Source organism: Cherax quadricarinatus, chromosome 83 (genome assembly GCF_038502225.1).
Source record: "Cherax quadricarinatus isolate ZL_2023a chromosome 83, ASM3850222v1, whole genome shotgun sequence".
NCBI lineage: Eukaryota > Metazoa > Arthropoda > Malacostraca > Decapoda > Parastacidae > Cherax > Cherax quadricarinatus.
In genome coordinates, this window is record NC_091374.1 from 8013565 (window position 1) to 8040994 (window position 27430).

General features: G+C 39.3%; 1 protein-coding gene across 6 annotated transcripts in view; it reads right to left on the bottom strand.

Annotated features, from left to right (window-relative positions):
- Window positions 1-5149: 5149 nt before the first annotated feature.
- Window positions 5150-27430, bottom strand: part of slo (calcium-activated potassium channel slo) — a 536051-nt gene continuing 513770 nt past the window's right edge. For 5 of the 6 annotated variants that reach the window (XM_053796374.2, XM_053796365.2, XM_053796360.2 and 2 more), the window contains 6 exons: window positions 27146-27370; window positions 23501-23684; window positions 20167-20402; window positions 12861-12973; window positions 11181-11336; window positions 5150-10515 (listed from right to left, as the gene is read on the bottom strand). In XM_053796374.2, the coding sequence (XP_053652349.2) occupies window positions 10296-10515; window positions 11181-11336; window positions 12861-12973; window positions 20167-20402; window positions 23501-23684; window positions 27146-27370 (1134 nt within the window). In that variant the 3' untranslated portion in view covers window positions 5150-10295. The remainder of the gene's footprint in view (window positions 10516-11180; window positions 11337-12860; window positions 12974-20166; window positions 20403-23500; window positions 23685-27145; window positions 27371-27430) is intronic. The other variant, XM_070102792.1, reaches the window with a different exon arrangement.

Genomic DNA, 27430 nt, shown 5'->3' on the forward strand with positions numbered 1-27430 from the left:
CAAATACATGTACAAGGTATACAGGCCTTGCTGATATCAATGACATCCTACTATACACAAAGCCCCTTGTTATGCAGAGCATTTCGGGCAAATTAGGTCAATTTTGTCCCATCCCCATGATGCAACCCACACCAGTTGACTAACACCCAGGTACCTATTTTAATGACAGGTGAACAGGGACAGCAGTTGTCTTCAGTAAACACTTCATAATGTTTCCACCTATACTGGGGATCGAACCCAGGACCTCAAGGAAAAAGGAAAACAGGTCCTATTTCTTAAATCAAGAGCCTATTATCACCAGCATCGAGGCACCTCCTTTGAATTGCTTTCATCTATTTTAATCAGGAGGAAGCACAAAACCCAAAGGGGTTCACTAATAGATGAACTCAGGTTCGATCCAAGGGAAGAATAAATCCAACCCCTTGGACCAGGGCACCTCCTTAAAAGATGAGATAAGATTTTGTTTGGATTTTTAACCCCACTGGGTTAGCCACCCAAAATAACCCAAAAAAGGCAGTGCATCATCGAGGACTGTCTGTCTTATTTCCAGTGGGGTCCTTCAATCTTGTCCCCCAGGATGCCACCCACACCAGTTGCCTAACACCTAGGTACCTACTTAACTTCTAGATGAACAGGGGCAGCAGGTGTAAGGAAACACGCTCAATGTTTCGATCCTTGCTGGGGATTGAACCATGGACACTTAGTGTGAGGAGAGAGCATTGCCTACCAGGCCATGGGTTATTATAATTACAATCAAAACTAAGTGCTAAACCCACACGGGTCATACTGTGCTGTACCGCTCTAGATACTACCACTGCAACTTTGGCTTATTATTATAATAAATTTGTATTATTACACTAAAACTAAACTTGTGTTGGTCAAGTAAAAGTTACACAGTCTGCAGGAATATCATTAAAGTTGATTCAAGGAAAGGGAGGGTAGTTCTAATTAGGGGTGTGCAAAAGTATCAATATTGGTATTGGCTAATTTTTATAGTACACCAGGTATATGCCTAAAATTGGGTATATGCTAATTTTGTATTAATATCAGCTAGTATTGGAAACTTCCAATTTGAATAACAATTTTTGTTTTATTTTTTACTAGGTAGCTACAAATTATTAGTTTATCTTACCTTACATTCTAGTTGTCATTACCTGTTGGCTTGGAAGTGTGAGGGGTGGACTGATGTGGCCCTACTGGTGAATGGTTGTGGCTCTTGTCTTGCAGACACAGAATTATTAGTAGTCAATGATTGTACTCGAGTACTTATATATTCTGTGATGAATCTCTGGTCTGTTTTCACCTGAAGTATATACTTTATACAGTTGATGATAAGGAATCATTAGCTGCACCAGACCTTGCTTTAGAGTGCAGAAGGTTGGTACAAAAGGTTAGTTTCTGTTAGAAAGGTATAGAGCGAATCTACTTTAAAGGTTCTGCTTTCAGCAAAAAAGAGCAGAGTGCATCTGGGTATTGTCAAGTGTATTCTGCATACTCTCTGATACACAGGATAGCTTAATTTAAGAGATACGATGAACTGGCAGTTGTCGCAGAGAGGCATCTGGTATCTTTCCATGAAGTATCTGTGTGTGAGGCAGGTGTGTTCAATTCACAATTATGGAACAATAGTTTTGCATATATTACAGCTATTGTCAGCAGTATCAAAGTTAAGAGATTATTGTAAAACAGTTCAAACAAACAAAAAAAAAGGGACTTCTCTGTGGAAACTTGGTAAATCATGAATGGCAGATCAAAGAGCAGAGAATGCATGCTCATTATCCTGAACATCAGTGTATCCAGGGACCAAATGAAAAACAATGTCTTTGTGTTTACTGGAAATACATTGAACCATTGTCTTAAACAGAATACTATGGGATGTAGGAAGTTGAATTTTTGAATAGCTTGTAATGGGATAAACTGTTATAATGCCAGGCAGTGTCACTGAGGTATTGGCATTTATGCTGGCAACATAAGCACTGCAACAAGATTGTTTGTATAATGTGATGTGTATGAGCTTTTGCTTGTTTTAAAGCTACAAATTCTCCTGTAGTATGGTTGTACAAATAGTAGCCCACACAGCATGTTTCAAATTATGTGAGAGCAGTCATATTACCAAGTTATGCATTTCTCATGTTTAGCTAAGGTCTGGGGGTTGGTGAGAGAAGTTGTTCAGAAAATGAAGGTGATAAAGTGATGCATAGCTTATCTGTAGGGTAACTGGGACTGGGAAGAGCAGTATGCCATGCATAAATTGTCCTTCTGCATGTTTAAATTGCCATTGGGAGCAGGGATAGAAGTACGGTAAGTATATTTGTTGTTAATGATGTACAAGTTCGTAAGGGTAGCATTTACTCCCTGCCTCTGGGTGATGGTAGAAGTATATATTTCTTTAACAGTCCTATATGTAGAAGGGGAAGTCTGGGGATAGTCCATCCGCAAAAGAAATGTTCTGCTAGGCATAATGTGGGCCCAGAGTGGGGAGCTTTTTATGTGATTACAAGCTGAATTGTTACAATTTGTTGCTATGCAATTAGGCCCCATGGCCTGGCTGGCAAAGCTCTTGCTTCACACATTGAGGGCCCAGGTTCAATTCCCGGTGGGGTAGAAACATTTCGATGCATTTCCTTACACCTATTGTCCTGTTCACCTAGCAGCAAGTATGTACCTGGGTGCTAATTAACTGGTGTGGGTCGCATCCTGGGGGGGACAAGATTGAAGACCCCAATGGAAATAAGACGAACAGTCCTCGATGAAGCACTGCCTTTCTTGGGTTATCCTGGGTGGCCAACCCTTTGGGGTTAAAAATCCAAACGAAATCTTACGTTAGGAATGCTTCCTGTGATCGAAAATACTTTGCTGGATGGTACTTGTGGTACTGTCGAGGCATTAGTTTCAGTTCACTTACTGCCAAGTGATGACCTGCTATGTAGACTAAGGTAAGAAGTGCAAGGCAATCAAATGTTGAAGAGTGAGTTGTGTTTGTTGTTAATGCAGTTGTTTATTGTTTGATTGGGTTGTTTGTTAGATAACTGTTAGCAGTTCTGCCATTTGATGCATAGACAATCTGAAAATTGTAATAATGTTGGTAGAATTACCGACAATATGTAAAGTAGGATTGCTGGTGTCCTTTTTTCTGTCTCATAAACATGCTACTTCTACTTACACTTAGGTCACACTACATATACATTTTTTTTTTTTTTTTTTTTTCAGCAAGTCGGCCGTCTCCCACCGAGGCAGGGTGACCCAAAAAAAGAAAGAAAATCCCCAAAAAGAAAATACTTTCATCATCATTCAACACTTTCACCACACTCACACATTATCACTGTTTTTGCAGAGGTGCTCAGAATACAACAGTTTAGAAGCATATACGTATAAAGATACACAACATATCCCTCCAAACTGCCAATATCCCAAACCCCTCCTTTAAAGTGCAGGCATTGTACTTCCCATATACATGTACAAGCATATATATACACACACCCCTCTGGGTTTTCTGCTATTTTCTTTCTAGTTCTTGTTCTTGTTTATTTCCTCTTATCTCCATGGGGAAGTGGAACAGAATTCTTCCTCCATAAGCCATGCGTGTTGTAAGAGGCGACTAAAATGCCGGGAGCAAGGGGCTAGTAACCCCTTCTCCTGTATAAATTACTAAATTTAAAAAGAGAAACTTTCATTTTTTGGGGGGGGCCACCCTGCCTTGGTGGGACAAGGCCAGTTTGTTAAAAAAAAAAAAAATGTAAAGTAAAAGGACACAAGTGCAACTAATGTGACATTTTTAATGTGGCAACGTTTCACTCTCCAGGAGCTTTGTCAAGCTGTTACAAACAATATATGGACACAAAGGGTATATATAGGCTTAGACTGAGGTGTAATACTAGTGGTAGTAGCAGTAGTGATATAAGTTGTGGTAGTAGTAGCAAATTAATTAGTATTACTACTACTACTACCACTAGGATAACACCTCACTCTAAGCCTATATATACCCTCTGTGTCCATGTATTGTTTGTAACAGTTTGACAAAGCTCCTGGAGAGAGAAACGTTGCCACAATAAAAATGTTACATTAGTTGCACTTGCATCCTTTTACTTTACAAATCTGAAAATTGTCGTTGCATCATGGAAGAGGCCAGGCCTGTGGTAACGGTAAAGAAAAGGTCAGAAGTACCAGAAGAGATAGGTGGAAGGCAGGTACACCATGTTTAAGGAACAGACGATTGCCCAAAAATGATTCCTGGTTTTGAGGAGGATCAATGGCCATGCTAATCAGTAAAGGGTGTTGCAGTTACTCAGGATACATAAAACAAGAAGTTACTCTCATAGTGATCATAAGATAAATAAGTAGGGCAGCTTCAAGAATAAACAAAAAACATGTACTCACCACAATCACCTCCTCAGTGACAAGTAATGCTGTTGTTCCCTGGAAACGGCCTCTTATTCTACCCAGTATGACACCTCCAGAATTAGCTGAGCTAGGCTTAGAGAAACCTGTTGATTAGACTGGAGCACAAATTCTACAATTGTCTTTCATCTAACAGTGGTTATGGAAAAAACGGAAAGAACACCAGGAGTCATACACCTTCAACTGCCACACCTGAAACCACAGGCAACCTCTGGTAATACTTCCATCATCATGGTATTTAGATTTGATCCGAGGAAGGGAAGAAAAGATTCAATTCCTAATATTAAAGACAATGAAACATCCCTTGAATGAGTACAAGTAATGTAGCAAAATTGAGGCAGAAAGCATAGTAAGAGTGGGACTGTCAGAAAATTATTGTAAAACAGCAGCAGCAGTACTGAGAGTTTCAAGCATCAGCAGAGCAGTATAAACAGCACCAGTAGTATGGAAGGCTATATCAGCAGATGGTAAAATTTATTTGTTACACTTCAAGCCAAGGCAAAGGCTCTTAAGTCACAGCAAATTGTGACTATTTAAATTGAGAAAAGAAGGAAGTTGGTGAACTCAAGCTCAATCAAGAGGCAATATGGTGAGTCATAATTCCTTTGACCAAGAGCCTTTCAAATTGGGAAGAAACCCCCATTAGTGGGGAGACTTGAAAGATCCTGAACTGTCAAATATACTACAGCATCTGCAAGTTCATTTCCTCAAACAAATACAGGTGAATTAAGGTCATGATAAAAGCCAGAACAACAGAGGTGCATTTATTCTATTGCTGTTCAAATATTCAAATAAAAACAGTTCTGAACCAGTAGTGTAATCCTTACATTAAACAAACATTAACACAACATTTCCCAAATCTGATGTCCCATCCTTCACCAGACAAGACCCAAAAATACTTGTTTTGTTTATACATTTTTACATATTCTTATATTTTACAAACATCCCTATGCATTTTTTAAAACTAGGATTACCTTAACACAAAACCTTATTTCTTTATAGTGCAATTATTTTTTATAAAAATCATAGTTAACACTGTAATTTCTATAAAATAATAATAATATTTAGCCCTTAACACACTTAATTAAAGATATCATTCTGTAAATTTTGCTTATACTGTTTAAATATTTTCTTGATTTTTAAGAGTACACCAGTTAAAAAAACAATCATTATATATGTTATAACAGGTTAGATATGTAAAAAAAGTGTGTGTGTACATATGTGAGAGATAAGAGATTACAAGTGTTAGAGAGAGATATAGATGATGATGATGATGATGATGATGATGATAATAATAATAAGTTTAAGTTCTAAACCTGTAAGGCTCATACAGCACTCTGGGGAGGGATGTGCGAAGGTTAGGACTGAGTGAGGGGTAGGGGTGTGCAAAGATTATTGAGTTTTAGGAGTCTGTGAGAGCACAGGTTAGCAAAGATGGGGAAAAGTGCAAGAGTAAAATTTAAATACAAGAAAGGGAGAGAGAGGAGAGAAAAGAGAGAGAGGAGAGAGAAGAGAGAGGAGAGAGAAGAGAGAGGAGAGAGAAGAGAGGGAGAGAGAAGGGATAGGTGTGTGTGTATGTGCATGCATGTGTGTGTTGGGCTCATAGGCATTGTTCCAGGACACCAGATTTAGGCAAGCAACAATTATCATGGGCCAGGCTAAAACTGGCTATTAAAGATCTTCAAAAAATACAAAAATGCAGACCTTAAGGATAACATGATACCAATTGCAACTAGTCTGTGTTGTATTGGTCTAATCTATTCTTAATCGAATGCATTTTGATATTATGCTGGCAATTTTAACCTTGTCCACTCCATGAGTCCACTGTGGTGGGCCTAACAAAACAGGCCTACCCACAATAAGGCTAAACATCTTAACATCATATGACTATCAAAACAAACACCAGGTATCTGATCCTCTGACTGGTATTTCTCATAAATGAAACAACCAATCCTTTCTGGTACAGTACTAGAGTATTTACTGCGTCATAATTCAGCGAGAACATTTGGCCTTTGTCACTGGATGGTAGCATGTCACTAGAAGAACCATCTCTCAGGTTTGGGTTGCAAATCTTTCATACAAAATCTACCCCACTAAACCCACAGACTTCATATATTCTGATCTTGATAATGAATATATTTCTAATAATCCTTACAATAGGGAGATTATGAAGTCCTCAGATTTCTAGTAATTATTTTCCAGAAATGGAAAAGCTTATTAAGAGTTGCATCCTAAACCCCAAAGGAAGTTCCCCTGTTTTTTAACACTTATCACAAATACAGATACTGTGCTCTGAAAATGTGAAATTCATGTTGTATTTACATTTCTGCATAATCACTATGGCCAGTTTGCATAATAAGCAATCCTGAAAACTTTTAACTTTTTTTGCCTTATTGCTTCTGCAACAAAATAAGACTTAATAAGGCGGGTTTGCAGAGCAGAGTCCATCAAGACTACAGAGCTCAACACAGAGCACTCAGGTTAGCAGGTCTGAGCTTGAAAGAGATCAGAGGCCAAGTTAAGAGACACCAGTTGAATTACGACTCTGATTCAGAACAAAGAGGTACGAAAATTTATAAGATTGGCAATCATGAGCTATAAATATAAACATTATCTATATCACTTGCTTTCAAACCTGATATTAAAGAAAATGGCCCTAACAAAGTAGGGACCCAGAGCTCATGATCCTGTCCCATCAGAGTCATTATGATACATGGATATCCAACGGTGCATGATTCCAAATACTGTACTTCCCCTTTGTGACAAAAAAAAAATTATGTAAACAGATGACCTATTTTCTACTCTAGGCTGGAGTGCTTTAAGGCTCATTTTCACTGCTTTATTTATAAGAAAATGAGATTTATACAAGAACATTCTTTGGCACAAAATAGGTCAAATGTTCACTATTATGCATTTATGAGGCCAGAGCAGAAGGCGGGGAAACACAAGTGGACACAAAATATACAAAAAATCTTTCAATAATATTAAGAAATACAGGGATATATAGTAAAGTGGTTTCTTAGACATTTCCAAAAGCACGATTATCATGCAGTACATGACACCTGGATCTATATTACATATCACATTTTATTCTTTATCTAATGATAATTTTTTCCAGCATAGTTCAATCAGGCATTTACTGCATGACCTCTGGTGGTCTGAGAGAAAATGGAGTCAAGGTCTTGTCAAGAAAAGAGATTCACATTAAAGTGTTCACATTATATGTTTCAAATTTAAGATAAATCAACAAGGTTGTGACTTTAAACATGTGCCCACTTTTAAAAGAACCACCTCTTCATGACTCCACACTCATGTTGCCTGGCAGGTGAGACAGGCAGTTATCTGGGCATAGTGCAGTCAGTTGGCTGGCAGTTGTTTGGCAATCCTGGTGGTCACCTGGTGATGTTGTTAGGGTTTTCAAATTATGTTCAAATATTGTGCTTCACTTTTTCACTGATTCTCAACTAAGCAGCTGCATTATTTTTCTTAATGGATTTATTCTTTAAAAAATGATTTAGAACACCGTGGGAGAAATAAATTGTAAACTATCACTTGTGATCACTTTTTTCACCTTTCAGCCAGTTAGCTGACATACCTCTGCACCATCTACTGGTCTGTGATATTAGGAGAAGAAAAGCCATGATTGAATAGAGATGAAAACTTAAGCTCTTGGCATTTGTAAGGCAATGACAACACAGTCGCAGCCAGAAAGCTGCGCTTAGTGAGTCCTTGGGGGTTAACTGACGCACTATTCACTCCCCTACACCAAGTTATGGAGGTCTAGCCCCCATACCTTAGCTGATTAACTGTCAATGTTCAGAGGTAATTCAGTGCAGCACATCCTATTAGGACTCAAGAAAATATGCACGAGTAGATATGAACAACACTCTGGTGAATAATAACACTCAAGCATTATTCAGTGATTTTCACCACTGATAATAAGGGCCATAATAGACCAAGTTCCCAGGATTACTGTATGTAGGAACAAGGATTATATCTTTGCACACTGTGGATCAAAACAGAATATTGTAAACATCAGAAATGTGGAATGGCATACCATACAAACTAGGATATGATCACAGGGGTCAATGTGGCTCAGCAAAATGGGATAATACCTTCCATACCCCAGCTGAGGTGGGCCACCAATGGACATAGTCACCACAATAGATCCTGAGTGGCCACACACTAGTGAGCCGAAGTGGACTAGGCCCCATGAGAGACCATGGGTGCATGTTTGTGAATATATCCAATGTAGGACAACATTGTATAAATTGCACCCATGGACCACCAGTGAACATGACAACTCAAGACTCATGATCATTTTACATTGGGATGACCTGGCTCACAGATCTCTGAATGAGATTTCCTGGCAAAAGCTGCAGCATACATAATACGAGGCTTCTAGAGCCTCACTGCTGTTATTTTGCTGGAGGTGGTGGTGCTGGCCACATCTGACTACACTGGGACTAAAGAGCCCAGCACCTTGGCACACAACGGACATGGTACCAATAACAATTTTGATTTGTTAAATGCAGTTTCTTTACACATTTTAAGAACTTTAACTTGCAAGACTAAGAACTTTGTTCACACTGATGTATCATTTAGTAAACTTTGTTAACGTTACATAACTAAGTAAAAAACTATAACACGTAACATTTTTGTTCAAACTCTTCTCTAAACAAATCGCAGGTAAATACATTTCTGGGCCTACATCTTACTGAACAACTATCCCTGGCTATATGGTGCTTGTGAAAATGTGGATGTCTTCTGTGCCACAATTTTGATACTTTGGTTAAATAAAAATATGAGGGATTAGATAAGGAAATAACTTTAAATTATATATACCATTATGATAGTAACAAATCTATACTTATAAGAACATAAAAAAGATTAGAAAAGGAATAAAGAAAGAGTTACAAAACTAACAACATATTTTGCTATCTAAAGTTATGCACAGATGACTGAAAATACATCATTAAATACATCTGCTTAATATTTAACTTTCTACTGTAGCATCCTCACTCTCAAACAGACCTGGACCTATCATATCAAAAGACCAAGCACTTAGTGTCCATTGCTGCAAGAACATCTTGGACACCAGTGAAATCTTGCTATATTTCACATTGGTCTATGACAGGTGTCCAGGAAAGTTTGAAGGACCCTGAATACGTGAGCACTTGCTGCAAGTGTGACTTGTACGGCTGCATTGGCCAATGTGTCTGTGAGCCGGGCATGTGCAGGCTGACTTACAACGGGCAACTAAACTCAGGGTTGACAATGGAGCTACACCCAAACCACCTGGGACACTAGTGAGTGAGTCAAGGTAGCAACTTGCATAGTTGGAACATCCTATTACACTTGTGAATTTCCCTATCTCAAAAGTCCGCGATCCCACACAAAAGCAGAGAATAACACACAAAGAATACTCATTCAAGCATGAATATATACAATTCAAAGATGATCACAAAATGAAGTTTATTTCATTCCTTTAACTGAAATGAGCATACACAAAACAGTATGAACACATATGAACTGAAAGTGATGAAGCACACATGGGCCACCTGCTTGTGTAGTGAGGTGCACAACACCTCTCCTTGTGCTGGGACCATTCGGAACACAACAGACCAAAAACCCACTATGGGAGACAAGGCTGCTACAAAGGGTATGATTCTATACTGAGAGGAGGAGATCAGGTGGGGGAATTGTAGTGGGGAGGACGGCTGAGGCACAGCACGGGGCAGCTGCCGCACGCTGCTGCACTTGAAGAGCAGTGGGCGGTCGGCAGCAGCAGCTGATGAGCAGGTGGTGTGTTGTGGTGTTGGTGTGGTGTTAGTGCAGCGCTGGACTCTTTAGATATAGGAGTAGGGTCCGTCAGTGAGGGCGCTACAGAGGAGGAGTCAGGAGTTATCTTCTTTGGTCATGTCTCCCCGGTTAGGCTTGTACTCTAAGCCAGGGTCAAACTGCATGAGGACGAACACCTGGTCAGTGGGCAGCAACGTGAAGTCATCCGGTGGATTGGTTATCACATACCGCTTGGATGACGCGTCACACGAACTTGATGTGTCGCGGAATCTGCAGTCCAAACCAACGGCAGATTGAGGAACCATACGGAGTGTTCTGTAAATCAATTTCATATCTCACGAGCATAACGAAAATTATATTTCAATAAACAAGAGTTCCTCCTGCTCCTCGCAAACAATTTACAAGCTTGCCCATTGGCCATGCTACTGTACAAGAAGTGCAGAAACGTTTCATAAGCTGTGTTTAAAAGCAGGTTTACATACTTTACAAAGCCTACTTATGCAGGCTTGAATAAATTATGATAGGATTTTAACAAGCCAGGTGCATACACACTGTTGTGATACATTACAATAGCTTATTTTAACAAACCATATTCTGATGATGCAAAAGGCTCTCTTATTTAGAGGTCGGCTCTTAATCAATATTAAATACAACAGGAGGGTGAAGAAGTGCATAAAAGCTAATACAGTATATAAATACAAGGAGGAGGGAGGAAGGAGAAATACAGTACTCTGTGATAAAAGGAAGAAGTAACGTGACGACCATGTCTCAAACCCTATATCATTGCCTTAGGTTCATTTAATTTTTAAAGTAAAATGAATCTAGTTGACATAATACATTGATTTAAGCCTTGGTCCCTGTCACTTCTCACACATAAGTGAAGTAGCAATGACTGACATTGTCAGCCTTTGTACATACATGGATTAGCTGTGGGTACAAAGTCTGTGAGGTGCAGGTGGGGTGGTGGTGTGCCTACTCACCTGTAGAGACCAATACATAGCATGCCATAGTTCCGCAGAGCTGCACAGAAGAGGTCACCATACTTGCCACCTTCACCAAACTGACCAAGTGGACCATCATACAGGGATATCTGGCCCACTTGGCACCGATCACGATTTCCCAGCGTTTCAGGTGTACTGTAGAAAAAAGAAAAATTATAAACTTGATTCCAACATATAGTATTTTTCAACAAACCAGCCATATCCCACCAAGGCAGGGTGACCCAAAAAGAAAAACAAAAGTTTTTCTTTTTAAATTTTAATATTCTTATTCTTATTCTTATTATATTCATGGAGTGATAAAGGTGTAAAGTTCATTCAGCAAAACATAGCAAGAGAAAGTTTGATGATAGAGAAAAAAGAGGTAGAAGTTTTGACTGTAGGCAAGGGTGAAATGAGGTAATCATACAAGGTGGAGAAAATTAATTTCAGTTAAGTCTCTGAGAATCTACAGTAAAGAGGGAACTGCCAGAAAAGTGACCAAAGTAAGCATATCTGGGCACTGAAGTAAATTTCACATGCTCTCTTGAGAAACTATCCAATCTAAAACAATGCTGGATACTCAGTATGCCCTGATAATTCTCACATTGACACTGGAAACCCCCTACAAAATGATTCTGAGAACTTTAGGTTTACAGAAAAGATGAAATAAAATCTTAAGTATAAGCTTTAAAGAAGACAATGTAATGTTTCTATGGCTTACAGCAATCAAAAAAGGCAGAGAAAATTAACAGTTTGATGAGCTACTATTCAAAGTACCAGACAGTGAGAACCACACACTGAAAACCAGACAGTGAGAACCACACACTGAAAACCAGACAGTGAGAACCACACACTGAAAACCAGACAGTGAGAACCAGACAGAGGGAGTGTAAGCTTCCTGAGGAAGTACTGGAACTCATAGGTGTATGTGATCATTGTTTTTGTTAATACACAGTGTGATATGTCTCTATGACAGAAATGGAGGATAAAAAAGGAGGTGGAATAGGAGAAGGAGGATTAGGAGGAGGAGGAGGAATAGGAAGAGGAGAAATAGGAGGAGGAGGAAAGGTGGAAGACAATTTGTAGCACCTAGAGGTTTTATTATGAAAGAGTTGAAATCCAGTGCTAAAATGATTACAACACTGGTTAATCATGATCAATATTATATTTCAGGAAACATACAGGATGATGACAAATCAATTTTTATACCACATCAGCTATATCCCATGAAGGCAGGGTGACCCAAAGAAGAAAACACATTTACCATCATTTATTCACTTGCTGTCTGTCTTGCCAGAAGTGTAAAGGTAACACAATTGCCTGTTCACAGTAAACAAGACTGCCACAAAGTAAAGTTCAACTGTGAACTCTTCATAAACCAATAATCTGGGCATCCGGCGATAAGTAAAATATTCTCTTAATTTCTGGGGGATTTAGTGTAATTTTGGTAACAAAAAAAAAAAAAAAAAAAAAAAAAAAAAAAAAAAAAAAAAAAAAAAAAAAAAAATCAAATTGTTCAGAATAAAACTGTCAGTAAAGGTGCATGCATATGGTACCAGTATTTTACAATCTATAATGTATGGCAGTTGGTTAAATACTTACTGTTCAACTAAAGCAAATCTGTCTGACAACCAAATACTGAGTCATTGCAGCACTAAATAATAACAGTGTTAACCTCACCTGTAGCCTCCTCTAAGCCCTGCACCTTCAGCAAGGATGAGTTCTAACTCTGGAGTTGCTCCACCAGTGATTAAAGAGCGTATGAGAGTGAGGGCATTCTGATTGAAGTATGTCTGTAATGGTATAAAATTTATGAGAGGATGAAAAGACATCACTATAAAATGAATAAATACAAAAGTGTATGAAAAATATACCTCTGTAAAACTGAAGCAACCAGAAACTTGTGAGTGCTTTCTGAGTTTATACAGGCCATCTTGAGAAGAACTGTGCCTACTAAGATGTGCGTTAATACATAAAAACATCCACGTACTACTTCTGTTCTGTTATTTTTTTCAATGTAAATTTTCTTATGACATATAAAAAGCCTTGTATAATGCAAATATTTTGTATACGTACATCTTTTAATTCACAAGTAGGTGGCACAGTTGTTTTATAGAAAAATATGAACAAAAATGTTTTTAACCATAAGAATTCTGTACACATCCCACTGCAGCTATACTGCACCACCTTCCTAAATGCACAAAAATTAGAGTGCAACATGAGACAAGGGGCTATATTTTGATCTTAATGAAGTAAAATACAGAAGATCATCAGTTATCTGGCAATCACTCACTTGGCCTTTAACATAATCCATCAGTGATTTTGTACAAAAGCACCAGGAGAAATGATGTGGAAAAGAAAAGTGCAAAAAAATAGGTAGTCTATCATAAAAATATGATGCATTTATCAGGCATTTTTCAATATCTAATGCAATCTTCCCTGATAGCACAGGATAAGTAATGATTTAATGTACAATTTTAGGCCTAAAAGAACAGAATAATAAAATGAACTTGTTACTGAGAACATCAGAAAGAGGAAATGGGTTCTCTCTTCCTGAGGCTAAAATTGTTTGCTGATTTCCTGTCAACAATTTCTTTCAACAACATGGGTTTGTTTGCAATTATCTTTTTAATCTCTCTGCTTCTGGTACTCGAGGTAATCCTTTATTTAACAACTCATGATTTTTTGAACTCCCTGAGTTCCCTATATGTACATGCCTGCTGGAAGCTCAAGCCCCTACCTATCAAATCCTCCTGCATACCTTCCTTCCAACTCTTCCAGGGATGACCTATGTGATATACCTGTGACCAGTTCTTAGAATTCTTTTATCCTTGAAGTCCAGCCTGTGACCAGTCATGTCAGCTGATTACCTTTACAGTCAGGCTGTTAATGTTGGTGGTCCATTAGCCCACATATATAGTATATATATATCACAGACCGATTGATCTGGCACTTGGTGGAGGTATTGATCTGGTTTCCTCTAGAGAACTTCAACACTTGTTCTGGCAATATTTCTGATATCTTCTAGTAGCAGGTTGAATAGTCTTCAACCACAGATACTGGCACAGTGTTCTCTCACTGTACCCATGGCACCCTTGCTTTTCACTAGGTCTATTTTACACTTCTGCTCATATTTCTCACTCCAGTTATCTGTTATGGTAATGTGAAGATTTGAGACTAGGTCCTCAAGTATCTTCCAAGTACAGTAGTTTGTGTGATATTCAAATCATCAAGATAAGGTAGAGAGCTAGGAGTCATCAATTGCAAAAGAAGAAAACTGTTACAATAAGAAACTCAAAAGTTTAAAATAGCATTTAGATATTAATGGACTGGAAAATGTTAAAAAAAAGTTCTTCACCAAATGTTATATCAAACCTGTAATAAGCAATGGGGATATGGTGCCTGATTCAACCTGAAAAAAAAATTAGAAAGGCTAGAAACAGTCGAAAGATTAACTACAAAATGGTTTTTCCCCCAAGAAATTTATTACGAAAAAAAGTTGAAAACAACAGATACACCCTCAGTAGTTGATATGAGGAAAAGAAGAAACATGTTAACACTATATAAAAGTTTACAAAAGGATATGAAAGAATGGATAATGATGATTTATTAATACCATTAAGAGGAATCACAAATGACAAGCATTATAAATTGAGGAAGTAATGGTAAAATAATACATACTTAAAAAATTTTCACAAGTGATAAAACAATGGAATAAGTAGTAACAGGTAGAAAGTGTTATAACCAGTGAAAATTTATCAAAACATACTTGACATTCAATACAAGAGATGGGACACTAAAATCATAGCTATGTCCTTTACCTAGAAATATGTATATACAGTGGACCCCCAAATTTCGTGAATTTCGAGTATAGACAACTTTTTTCGTCCAAGTACAGCCTCAAGTTTCATGATTTGCCTCAAAATTCGGTGGTCGCACAGAACACGTCCGAGCAGCCTCCCAGCAGCCACACGCATGCAAAGGCTCCCACAGCGACAGTACGAAAACGACATAGCATTGAAAGTCAAGTCTGACCTGAAACTGCTGTATAGCCACATTAGGAGGACGACAACAGTCAAAGACCAGGTGATCAGGCGTAGGAAAGAAGGTGGGGAACTCACAAGAAACGATAAAGAGGTATGTGAGGAGCTCAACACAAGATTCAAGGAAGTATTTACAGTAGCGATAGGAAGGGCTCTGGGAAGACAGCACAGAGGGGAACACCAACAGGGAATATACAAATAAGTATTGGATGATACACACACAACTGAGGAGGAGGTGCAGAAGCTGCTAAGTGACCTTGATACCTCAAAGGCGATGGGACCGGACAACATCTCCCTGTGGGTCCTTAGAGAAGGAGCAGAGATGCTGTGTGTGCCAGTAACCACAATCTTCAACACATCCCTTGAAACTGGGCAACTACCTGAGGTATGGAAGACTGCAAATGTAGTTCCCATTTTAAAAAAGGAGACAGAAAAGAGGCACTAAACTATAGACCAGTGTCACCGATGTGTATAGTATGCAAAATCATGGAGAAGATTATCAGGAGAAGAGTGGTGGAGTACCTGGAATGGAACAAGTGTATACACGACAACCAGCATGGATTCATGGAAGGCAAATCCTGTGTCACAAACCTTCTGGAGTTTTATGATAAAGTAGCAGAAGTAAGACATGAGGGGAGGGGTGGGTTGACTGCATTTTCTTGGACTACAAGAAGGCCTTCGACACAGTTCCTCACAAGAGATTAGTGCAGAAACTAGAGGATTAGGCATGTATAACAGGAAGGGTACTGCAATGGATCAGAAAATAACTGACAAGGAGGCAACAATGAGTCATGGTACATGATGACGTATCACCTGTGACGAGTGGGGTCCCACAGGGGTCGGTCCTAGGACCAGTGCTATTTTTGGTGTATGTGAATGACATGATGGGAGGGACAGACTCAGAAGTGTCCCTGTTCACAGATGATGTGAAGTTAATGAGGAGAATTAAATCAGATGAGGATCAGGTAGGACTTCAAAGAGACCTGGACAGGCTGGACACCTGGTCCAGCAACTGGCTTCTCGAATTTAACAATGCCAAATGTAAAGTCATGTAGATTGGGGAAGGGCAAAGAAGACCGCAGACAGAGTATAGGCTAGGTGACCAAAGACTGCAAACCTTGCTCAAGGAGAAAGATCTTGGGGCGAGTATAACACCGAGCACGTCTCCGGAAGCACACATCAACCAGGTAACTGCTGCAGCATATGGGCGCATGGGAAAAATGAGAAAAGCATTCTAATACCTTAGTAAGGAATCGTTCAAGACACTGTACACCATGTACATCAGGCCCATACTGGAGTATGCAGCACCAGTTTGGGACCCACACTGGGTCAAGCATATCAAGAAATTGGAGAAAGTGCAAAGGTCTGCAACAAGGTTAGTTGCAGAGCTAAGGGGAATGTCCTATGAAGAAAGGTTAAGGGAAATCATCCTGATGACACTGGAGGACATGAGAGTTAGAGGAGACATGGTAACAACATACAAAATACTGAGTGGAATAGACAAGGTGGACAGAAACAGGATGCTCCAGAGAGGGGACACAGAAACAAGGGGTCACACTTGGAAGCTGAAGACTCAGATGAGTCAAAGGTATGTTAGGAAGTATTTCTTTAGTCATAGAGTAGTCAGGAAGTGGAGTAGTGGAGGCAGGAACCATACATAGCTTTAAGACGAGGTATGATAAAGCTCATGGAGCAGGGAGAGAGAGGACCTAGTAGCGTTCAGTGAAGAGGTGGGGCCAGGAGCTGAGCCTTGACCCCTGCAACCACAATTAGGTGAGTACACACCATTCAGAGTCAGTGTGGCATTGTTTCTTAGCGAGTGACCATCACCCCACGTGTTCATATGATACATTTCGTAATAATCCATTCTTTTTTGCTCTTGCAACTGCTAAATAAGCCACCATGGGCCCAAAGAAAGCTTCTAGTGCCAGCCCTTTGATAAAGAAGGTGAGAAACACGATAGAATTAAAGAAAAAGTTTGTAGAAAAATACGAAAGTGGTGGCGGTAGAGGGTGGTTGTGATAGTGGTAGAGGGTGGTAGTGGTTGTGATGGTAATAGAGGGTGGTAGTGATGGTGGTAGAGGGTGGTAGTGATGGTGGCAGAGGGTGGTAGTGATTGTGGTAGAGGGTGGTAGTGATGGTGGTAGAGGGTGGTAGTGATGGTGGTAGTGGTAGTGGTGGTAGTGATGGTGGTAGAGGATGGTAGTGATGGTGGTAGAGGATGGTAGTGATGGTGGTAGAGGGTGGTTGTGATAGTGGTAGAGGGTGGTAGTGGTTGTGATGGTAGTAGAGGGTGGTAGTGATGGTGGTAGAGGGTGGTAGTGATGGTGGTAGAGGGTGGTAGTGATGGTGGTAGTGATTGTGGTAGAGGGTGGTAGTGATGGTCGTAGAGTGGTAGTGGTGGTAGTGATGGTGGTAGTGGTGGTAGTGATGGTGGTAGAGGATGGTAGTGATGGTGGTAGAGGATGGTAGTGATGGTGGTAGAGGATGGTAGTGATTATGGTAGAGGGTAGAGCTGCAAGCGCTCTCTGACAGTTTTTTTTGTGCGACAGGGGTCCAGTGACTCTCAAGCTGGTCCTAGTGTCATTAAAAAACAAAGAAGGGAAGTAACCCCGGATAAGGACTTGGTACCTAAAGTCTTTATGGAAGGGGATTTCCCTTCCAAACAATAGTGTAACTTCTCCATCCTCTCCCATCCTCCTGTCTTCCATACACCAACAAAGAGTCTTCAATAAAGGTAAGTGTGATGTTATTACTGTTTTATACTTGATTTCTCATTCTTTTCTGTATGTAAATCTATATTTAATCTATAAAAAAAAAATTTTGTTAATACTTTTGGGTGTCTAGAATAGAATAATTGGATTTACATTATTTCTTATGGGGAAAATGGTTTCGAAATTCGTGAATTTCGACTTTCGGCATGAAATTCGGGGGTCCACCATAATTACAACCAAACTCTATACTACTCCCCTTCCCTGCCCATGCTGTCTATCCAATCCACTGAGTCATCTGGTGTGCATAACAATGCTGAATATAATATAAACTTTACACTGAATATAACATACTAAATTTATCTTTAACCTTAAATTATCACAGATATTAAGAAACAAGGAATTGGAGATACAGACTATAGATAATAATAATAATAATATCTTTATTTATTACAGGTAATGACTTTAAGTGCCTGTCCAGTGCCAAGCAGGCACTGGACAGGCACCTAAAGTCAGTACCTGACCAACCAGGATGTTTACCTGGAGAGAGTTCCGGGGGTCAATGCCCCCGTGGCCCGGTCTGTGACCAGGCCTCATGGTGGATCAGAGCCTGATCAACCTGGCTGTTACTGCTGGCTGTACGCAATCCAACGTACGAGCCACAGCCCGGCTGGTCAGGTACCAACTTTAGGAGCTTGTCCAGTGCCAGCTTGAAGACAGCCAGGGGTCTATTGGTAATCCCCCTTATGTATGCTGAGAGGCAGTTGAACAGTCTTGGGCCCCTGACACTTATTGTATTGTCTCTTAACGTGCTAGTGACACCCCTGCTTTTCACTGGGGGGATGTTGCATCGTCTGCCAAGTCTTTTGCTTTCATTGTGAGTGATTTTCGTGTGCAAGTTCGGTACTAGTCCCTCTAGGATTTTCCAGGTGTATATAATCGTGTATCTCTCCCATCTGCGTTCCAGGGAATACAGGTTCAGGAACCTCAAGCGCTCCCAGTAATTGAGGTGTTTTATCTCCGTTATGCGTGCCATGAAGGTTCTCTGTACATTTTCTAGGTCAGCAATTTCACCTGCCTTAAAAGGTGCTATTGGTGTGCAGCAACATTCCAGCCTAGATAGAACAAGCGACCTGAAGAGTGTCATCATGGGCTTGGCATCCCTAGTTTTGAAGGTTCTCATTATCCATCCTGTCATTTTTCTAGCAGATGCAATTGATACAATGCTATGGTGCCTTGAAGGTGAGATCCGCTGACATGATCACTCCCAGGTCTTTGGCGTTGGTTTTTCGCTCTATTTTTTGGCCGGAATTTGTTTTGTACTCTGAAGAAGTTTTAATTTCCTCATGTTTACCATATTGGAGTAATTGAAATTTCTCATCGTTGAACTTCATGTTGTTTTCTGCAGCCCACTGAAAGATTTGGTTGATGTCTGCCTGAAGCCTTGCAGTGTCTGCAATGATGGAAGACACTGTCATGCAGATTCGGGTGTCATCTGCAAAGGAAGACACGGTGCTGTGGCTGACATCCTTGTCTATGTCAGATATGAGGATGAGAAACAAGAAGGGAGCGAGTACTGTGCCTTGTGGTTCGTACGATGGATTACTTGGGGCCAGCAGTAACAGCCTGGTTGATCAAGCCTTGATCCACCACGAGGCCTGGTCACAGACTGGGCCACGGGGGCGTTGACCCACCGGAACTCTCTCCAGGTATACTTCAAGTATACATGTACAAGGTATACAGGTCTAGCTGACATCAATGACATACTACTACAGTATATAGAAAGCCACTTGTTATGCAGAGCATTTCGGGCAAATTAGGTCAGTTTTGTCCCAGGATATGACCCACACCAGTCGACTAACACCCAGGTACCCATTTTACTGATGGGTGAACATAGACAACCGATGTAAGGAAACACGTCCAATGTTTCCACCCCTTTGCCAGGAATTGAACCTGGACCCTCACCATGTAAAGCGAGAGCTTTTGCCACTGGGCCATGGGGCACCAATACCTGAGTTCAACAACATATGATTAACGGGCATGAAATGTAGACAGAAAAAGAATAAGAGGCACAATACTGTGACTGGAACATTACACAAATAACCCGCATATAGAAAGAAACTTATGACGACATTTCAGTGCAAGTTGGACTGAAATGTCATCATAAATTTCTTTCTAGGTGCAAATTATTTGTGTATGGATAGAAAAAAGATGCATCAAATACATGCTTACCGTGGACATGAGAGAATCGAGGACAGAGACAGCAAACGCAGTGCCACAGGCAAAAGGTTGAGTCAGGTAGAGTTCTGTGTCTGGGTCATCATCATCGTCTTGGTCAAGGAACTGTACATTACTGTCATTTATTAATTCTGTGATCATAGGGACATTAGCACCATAGACGGAGCCACGGCGTTGTAGCACTATTGGTGACCCAAGAGGGCTCAATGTATCACCACCACCAGTTGGGTCTGTTCAGTCAAAAAAAAAAAAAAAAAAAAAAAAAAAAAAAAAAAAAAAAAAAAAAAAAAAAAAATGCAATATATATTAAAAATAATTATTAATTTTTATTTAAGGAAATATATCAATGGTATTAATGTTACCTCTAAAATTTCATAGTAAAATTACTGAACAATAATTCAGAATATTTTAATATTTCATATCTTTGTAAATATAGTGTGAAAACAAATGATGAATTTTTTTTTTTTTAACATGTCAGCCATTTCCCACTGAGGCAAGGTGACCCAAAATTAAAGAAAACCTCCCCAAAAAAGAAAAACTTCATCACCATTCAACACCACTCATGCATAATCACTGTCTTTGCAGAGGCGCTCAGATACGACAGTTTAGATGTCCCTCCAAACTGCCAATATCCCAAACCCCTCCTTTGAAGTGCAGGCACTGTACTTCCCAATTCCAGGACTCAAGTCTGGCTAACTGGTTTACCTGAATCCCTTCACAAAATATTACCCTGCTCACACCCCAACAGTTCATCAGGTTCCAAAAACCATTCGTCCCCATTCAATCCTATCTAACATGCTCACACACGCTTGCTGGAAGTCCAAGCCCCTTGCCCACAAAACCTCCTTTGCCCCCTCCCTCCAACCTTTTTGGGGATGACCCCTACCCCGCCTTCCTTTCCCTACAGATTTATATGCTCTCTAAGTCATTCTACTGTATTCCATTCTCTCTGAATGACCAAGCACTTCAACAGCCTCTCTTCAGCCCTCTAATACTTTTAATAACTACACACCTCCTCCTAATTTCCACACTACAAATTCTCTGCATAATATTTACGCCACACATTGCCCTTAGACATGACATCTCCACTTCCTCAAGCTGCCTCCTTGCTGCAGCATTTACAACCCATGCTTCACACCCATATATGAGTATTGGTACCACTATACTCTCATATATTCCCTTCTTTGCCTCCATGGATAACTTTCTTTGTCTCCACAGATACCTCAATGCACCACTCACCTTTCTTCCTTCATCAGTTCTATGGTTAACCTCATCCTTCATAAACCCCTCCGCTGACAAGTCAACTCACAAATATCTTAAAACATTTACTTCTTCCACACTCCCTCCAATGTGACATTCAATTTTTCTTTATCTAAATTGTTTTATACCCTTATTACTTAACTCTTATCTATGTTCACTTTCAACTTTCTATGTTTACACATCCTCCCAAACTCGTCCACTAACCTTTGCAACTTTTCCTTAGAATCCCCCAAAAGTGCAGTATCATCAGCAAAAAGTAACTGTGTCAACTCCCATTCTGTATTTGATTCTCCATAATTTAATCCTACCTGCCCCCCCAGCACCCTAGCATTTACTTCTTTTACAACCCCATCTATAAATGTGTTAAACAACCATGGTGACATTATACATCCCTGTCTAAGACCTACTTTTACTGGGAAGTAATCTCCCCCTCTCCTACACACCCTAATCTGAGCCTCACTATCCTCAAAAAACTCTTTACAGCATTTGGTAACTTAGTACTACCTATTCCATACACTTGCAACATCTGCCACATTGCTCCCCTATCCACTCTTTCATATGCCTTTTCTAAATCCATAAATGATGAAATTATAATATTAATACAGTATTGCTGTAGTTATTGTTTACTAACACTTATTTCGGTCGTATATATACGTCTTACGAGCCAGTGTTTCGGACATATATATACTCAATAATTCTAGAGGCTTCAAATCAAGCAGGAGAAAGCTGGTAGGCCCACATGTGAGAGAATGGGTCTGTGTGGTCAGTGTGCACTGTATAAAAAAAATCCTGCAGCATGCAGTGCATAATGAGAAAAAAAAAACTCCGATCGTGTTTTTTAATTAAAACGCCGACTTTGAAGTTTATTTTCATATAGTATTTATGGTTCTATTCTCATTTTCTTGGTCTCATTTGATAGAATGGAAAACATATTACAGACATAGAGATGTTTTTGATTAGTTTCATGATGAAAACGACTTTGAAATTGAGCTTAAATTAGCGGAAATGTTCGATTTTTACCAATGTTTAAGAGTAAGCAAATCACACCACACGTCCAATACACATCAACTGGGGAGTCTAATAGTCTTTCACTAGTGCACTGATATTATTTATATCATTTTTACAATGATGCAGTAGTCTGCATAACAGTAAATCTTCTATTTTTTGTGTGAATAAAAAATAAAAATAGAAAGCAAGAGTAATATAAGAGGGGCCTGGAGACATGACTAATGAACAGAGGATATGTTATTTAAGTGCCAAGAATGTCTGCATTGTTTATTCTGGACCCTATTTTGAAATTGGCATCTTTTTTAATTTGCATGAAATTGGCCAAATTGCCAATTTCTGACCACTTTACTGGGTAGTTGAAATTAGTAAATGGGCAGTTTCTTGTACTCAATTGATAGAAAAAATGGAGTTCTAAAGAAATAGCTATGAGTTTGGTCGACTGGAACAATGGTATTGGCCAAAAATAGGGCTCAAAGTCGGCGAAATTGCCAATGCGTATATATCGCTAACGTCATGGGAGCGTAATTCCGTAAGTTTTCGATCAAATTTCGTACTTTTGGTGTCATTACCATCGAGAAGAGTCTCTATCATTTCATATGAAAAACTATTTTTTTTTTTTTTTCCCAAAAGTTTTGCGACATAGAATGAGAGTTTCAGAAATGGGCTTGCGATAGTCAAAGGGTTAATAGTGCAGTACTTTTTAGTGCATATACTTTAATTTTCTTTTTACTTGACTGAAGCAAGTATCAAAGGATTACAGATAAGCTTATATATAGTAAGAACAGTACTTTAGACTCTGTATAATACACACAGTTTTATGAATTTGTTCTGCAGGTGGTAATAGTTTCAGAATACTGTACCATAAAATCCAAATCATTTATTGTGGTGGTCTGAACGTTTTAAAAATGAATTTTTTGATAGATTTGGTGTATTCATTTACACTAGCTATGGATCAGAATTTTTAGAAATGTAGCCTGCATGTTGGATTTATTGTAATTACAGTACTAACATAAAAGATGTACATTCACTTTACACAAACTCAAAGATGCATCTCACATACTCTGGTTAAGAACACCGATGGTGTCGTCAAAAGTCATTGCTTTGATGTTGAGTGAGGCAAGAATTGCTTCTTTATCAGCCAGTGTTGGATCATCATTGCTGGGAACCTTGGCACTCAAGATGACGCACATGTCACACAGGTTGACATTCACAGCTCTTAAGTCTGCTCGGCTCAGTGGTGACCCCTAGTGACCAGAAAGTTTTGTTGTATGTACTGGAAATCCATATAGATACAATTATCATTATATTCATAGGGAGTGTTAAACCAGTAGGAGCCTGGGAATTTGAGGTAATCAGGGTTAATCCAAGGAAGGGGAGAGTAGCTTCCAATGGATCAAGAGCCTTTCACAAGTATCAGGGTATACCACTCTAAGGAAACAGAGTTAAAAATGTTAGAACAGTAAGACATGTCAATTTGTGAATAAATACTTAGAAAAGTAGACTCTGAACCCTCTTACTGTATTGAGGATGCAAATATAAGGGCAGAATATCATGAGTTGTGATGATGTTTAAAGATTTAAATTTCACTAGAACAAATATATATAGTTCAAGGTATGTTAAAGACAATGAAAGCCTCATGTCTGAATATATCATTAGCTTCAAAACTCTTTTCTAAAAAAAATAGTGAAAGAATGTTACATCTTCCTATCTTCTTTATTAAAGCTTCATATAATGTGCATATGTATGTATGTATAAAAATGCAAAATAACCATGGTGAAAAAATAGTGAAATTCCAAGCGCTTTTGTGATTTCTCACATAATGACGGAATAATGTGAGAAATGAAAGATCTTGGAATTAAAATAATTTTCAACTGTGGTTATATTGCATATTGTGATATTACCTGTTTCCTGTGATCTTACTGCACATATGTAAATATGTATTGCATGTATAAAGAGGGTTAGACATTACCTTGCATTTAATTAATCTGACATACAGCGAGTCCAACTACCTCCCGAAGGATTGATTTACATTTACACTTACAGTGAAGAAAGGCAAGCTGATCCACTGTTTTTGAATTCCCTACTCATCTCAATCATTGTCTCGCACTCATCTTGTGCTGCTGAATATTCCTACATCCCAAATGGCTTCCTTTGCCAGAATATATCAGATATCCTTATTGTACCAGTTTTAACACGCTGGCCGTCTCCCACTGAGGCAGTGTGAGAGGAAAAAAGAAACTTTCACCATTATTCACACTATCACTGTCTTGCCAGAGGCAGGAGAGATGAGACAAAATTTGGAGGTGGGATAACCTGTGAAGACAACCAGCCTAGAAATAATGGTAGAACTACTGACAAATTGTTATGTAAATGAACACAGATACAACTAATGGGACACTTTATTGTGGCAATGTTTTGCTCCTCAAGAGCAAAATGTTGCCACAATAAAATGTCACATTAGCTGCATCTGTGTCCATTTACCTAACAACTAATCCAGAGGCCCAATAACAAACAGGAACTACAGTAAAGGCCGAGGAATTTGACAATTTGGCAAGTTTTGGTAGGGCGGATCAGTAAATAACTGATCTCTGTGACATACCTGTGATTGATGTTAAGGATTCATTAACCTTCACAACCTAGATTGAGAACAGGCTTCCATATTGACTACTTGGTTCAACCAGGCCTTTGCTTCTAGCAGCCTGCAGGACTATATAGCCATTGAAGTCTAGCTGAGCTGGACCTTGTAGCAAGTAGTAGGTACAGGTTCCTGCCAAGAACTTCTACACTTGCTCTAGCAAGGTTTCTCATATATACTGGTTAAGATGTTGATAGTTGTGGACCACAGATATTGACAGTGTTTTCTAACTGTGCATATGATATCTACTTTTCACTGGATTTATTCTATACTTCCTCCCATATCTCTCACCCTATAACATTTGTATGGCAGTGCAGATTGAAGAAATGACCATGTGTATATTAATCTTCATTCCAGGGAATACAGGCTAAGTTCTCTGAGGGATTCCCAGTAGTTTAAATGTATTGATTCTATATGGGTAATAAATGGCCTCTGAACATTTTCCAGTTCTGATATCTTTCCTGTCTTGAAAAAGACAGCACAGAACAATATTCCAGAAGTGATAGCAAAATCATATCAGCACATGAAGTAAAGTTCGAAGACCGTGAACTAGAAGCAGTGGACACAAATAACTCGCATTTAAGGAAAGGAGAGTAATAAGAACATAAGAAAGAAGGAACACTGCAGCTGGCCTACTGGCCCATGTGAGGCAGGTCCAAGTCTCCCACCAGCTTAAGCCAATGACTCATCCTAGTCAGGTCAGGTCACATTCGCTTAAGGAGCACAGCATCAGATCTACTAGCACACGCTAGTCACGTCCAAGTCACACCCACTCGTATATTTATCTAACCTATATTTAAAACTACACAATGTTTTAGCTTCTATGACGGTACTCAGGAGTTTGTTCCACTTACCCACAAATCTATTACCAAACCAATGCTTTCCTATGTCCTTCCTGAATCTGAATTTTTCCAACTTGAAATCATTGCTGCGAGTCCTGTCTTGGCTAGATATTTTTAGCACGCTATTTACATCCCCTTTATTTATTCCTGTTTTCCATTTATACACCTCAATCATATCCCCCCCTAATTCTACACCTTTCTAGAGAGTACAGATTCAGGGCCCTCAGTCTGTTCTCTTAGGGAAGATTTCTGATACATGGGATCAATTTTGTCAACCTCCTCTGTATGTTTTCCAGTGCATTTATATCCATTCTGTAATACGGTGACCAGAACTGTGCAGCATAATCTAGATGAGGCCTAACCAAGGATATATAGAGTTGAAGAACAACCTGAGGACTTCTATTATTTATACTTCTTGATATGAAGCCAAGGAGTCTGTTAGCTTTACTTCGAACACTTATGCACTGTTGGTGTTTTAGCCCAACTTGGACCATTGACAAGTCACACTGCAGCAGGCCAGTAGGTCTGCTGCAGTGTTCCTTCGTTCTTATGTTCTTAAGAAGAAAAGTTGTGGCAGCCAAATAACACAGGAGCAGCAAGATGGTGCTCAGGATACAACTTGGGGAGACCCCAGTGTGTTGTATGAAGTTTGGAGAATAGTGGTCACCAAGTCAGAGACATATCTGTCAACAAATCCTGTAGAAAATAAAGCAGGCCCTGCAGGCTACAAGAATGGGCCTGAGATAAGATATGTTACTGCCATATGTTTCATAAGAACTCTCAAGATCAGAACAGATGGCCACAAGTGGCAATCAGTGAAAAAATGTCAATGAGCTTGTTAAGATGGAAAACCAGGTTAGCAGTAGAATGACCCTTCTAATAATCAAACTCAAACTGTTGAAAGAACAGACAGCTGTGTGTAAAGGCTCAACATAAATCTTCCATAAACACTATGGTCCAACTTACAGATTGAACTAATGAAAACATTGGGTCAACACGAAAAGAGGAGAAATAGGAACGAAAAAAAGATAAAACGATTAAGAGATAAGCAAGCACTAGACATGGAGAGAAAACTTGTGTGTGATGTATCATCCCATTTGTGTGAATTTAATATTTCTTCCTCTTATGAAACTCTAAACTAAAATGCATAAATTTAAAACAATTATTTAAAATGACATATAATAAAAGTGAAAATATTACAAAACAATGGCAAAAAGCAAAGATTCACATTTAGGACAGAAATTTTTGGGAGATTTTGCAGCATTTTCCATTCTCTTCTGATGTAGTCTACTGAGCCTACAATAACCACATGTTTGAGCTCATGGTAGTGGAAATTGGAGGCTCGAAGGGGCATCACTAGGTTCCGAAGGCCAATAAGAGGTGAATCTGGGTCAGCAAAGAGGCACACCACAACATGACCATTTAATACTGTCATCGCCGCTTGATTGCGATCCTGAAATTAACCATACTGTGGTTACATATACCAATTACAATGCTACTGTGTCATCATACT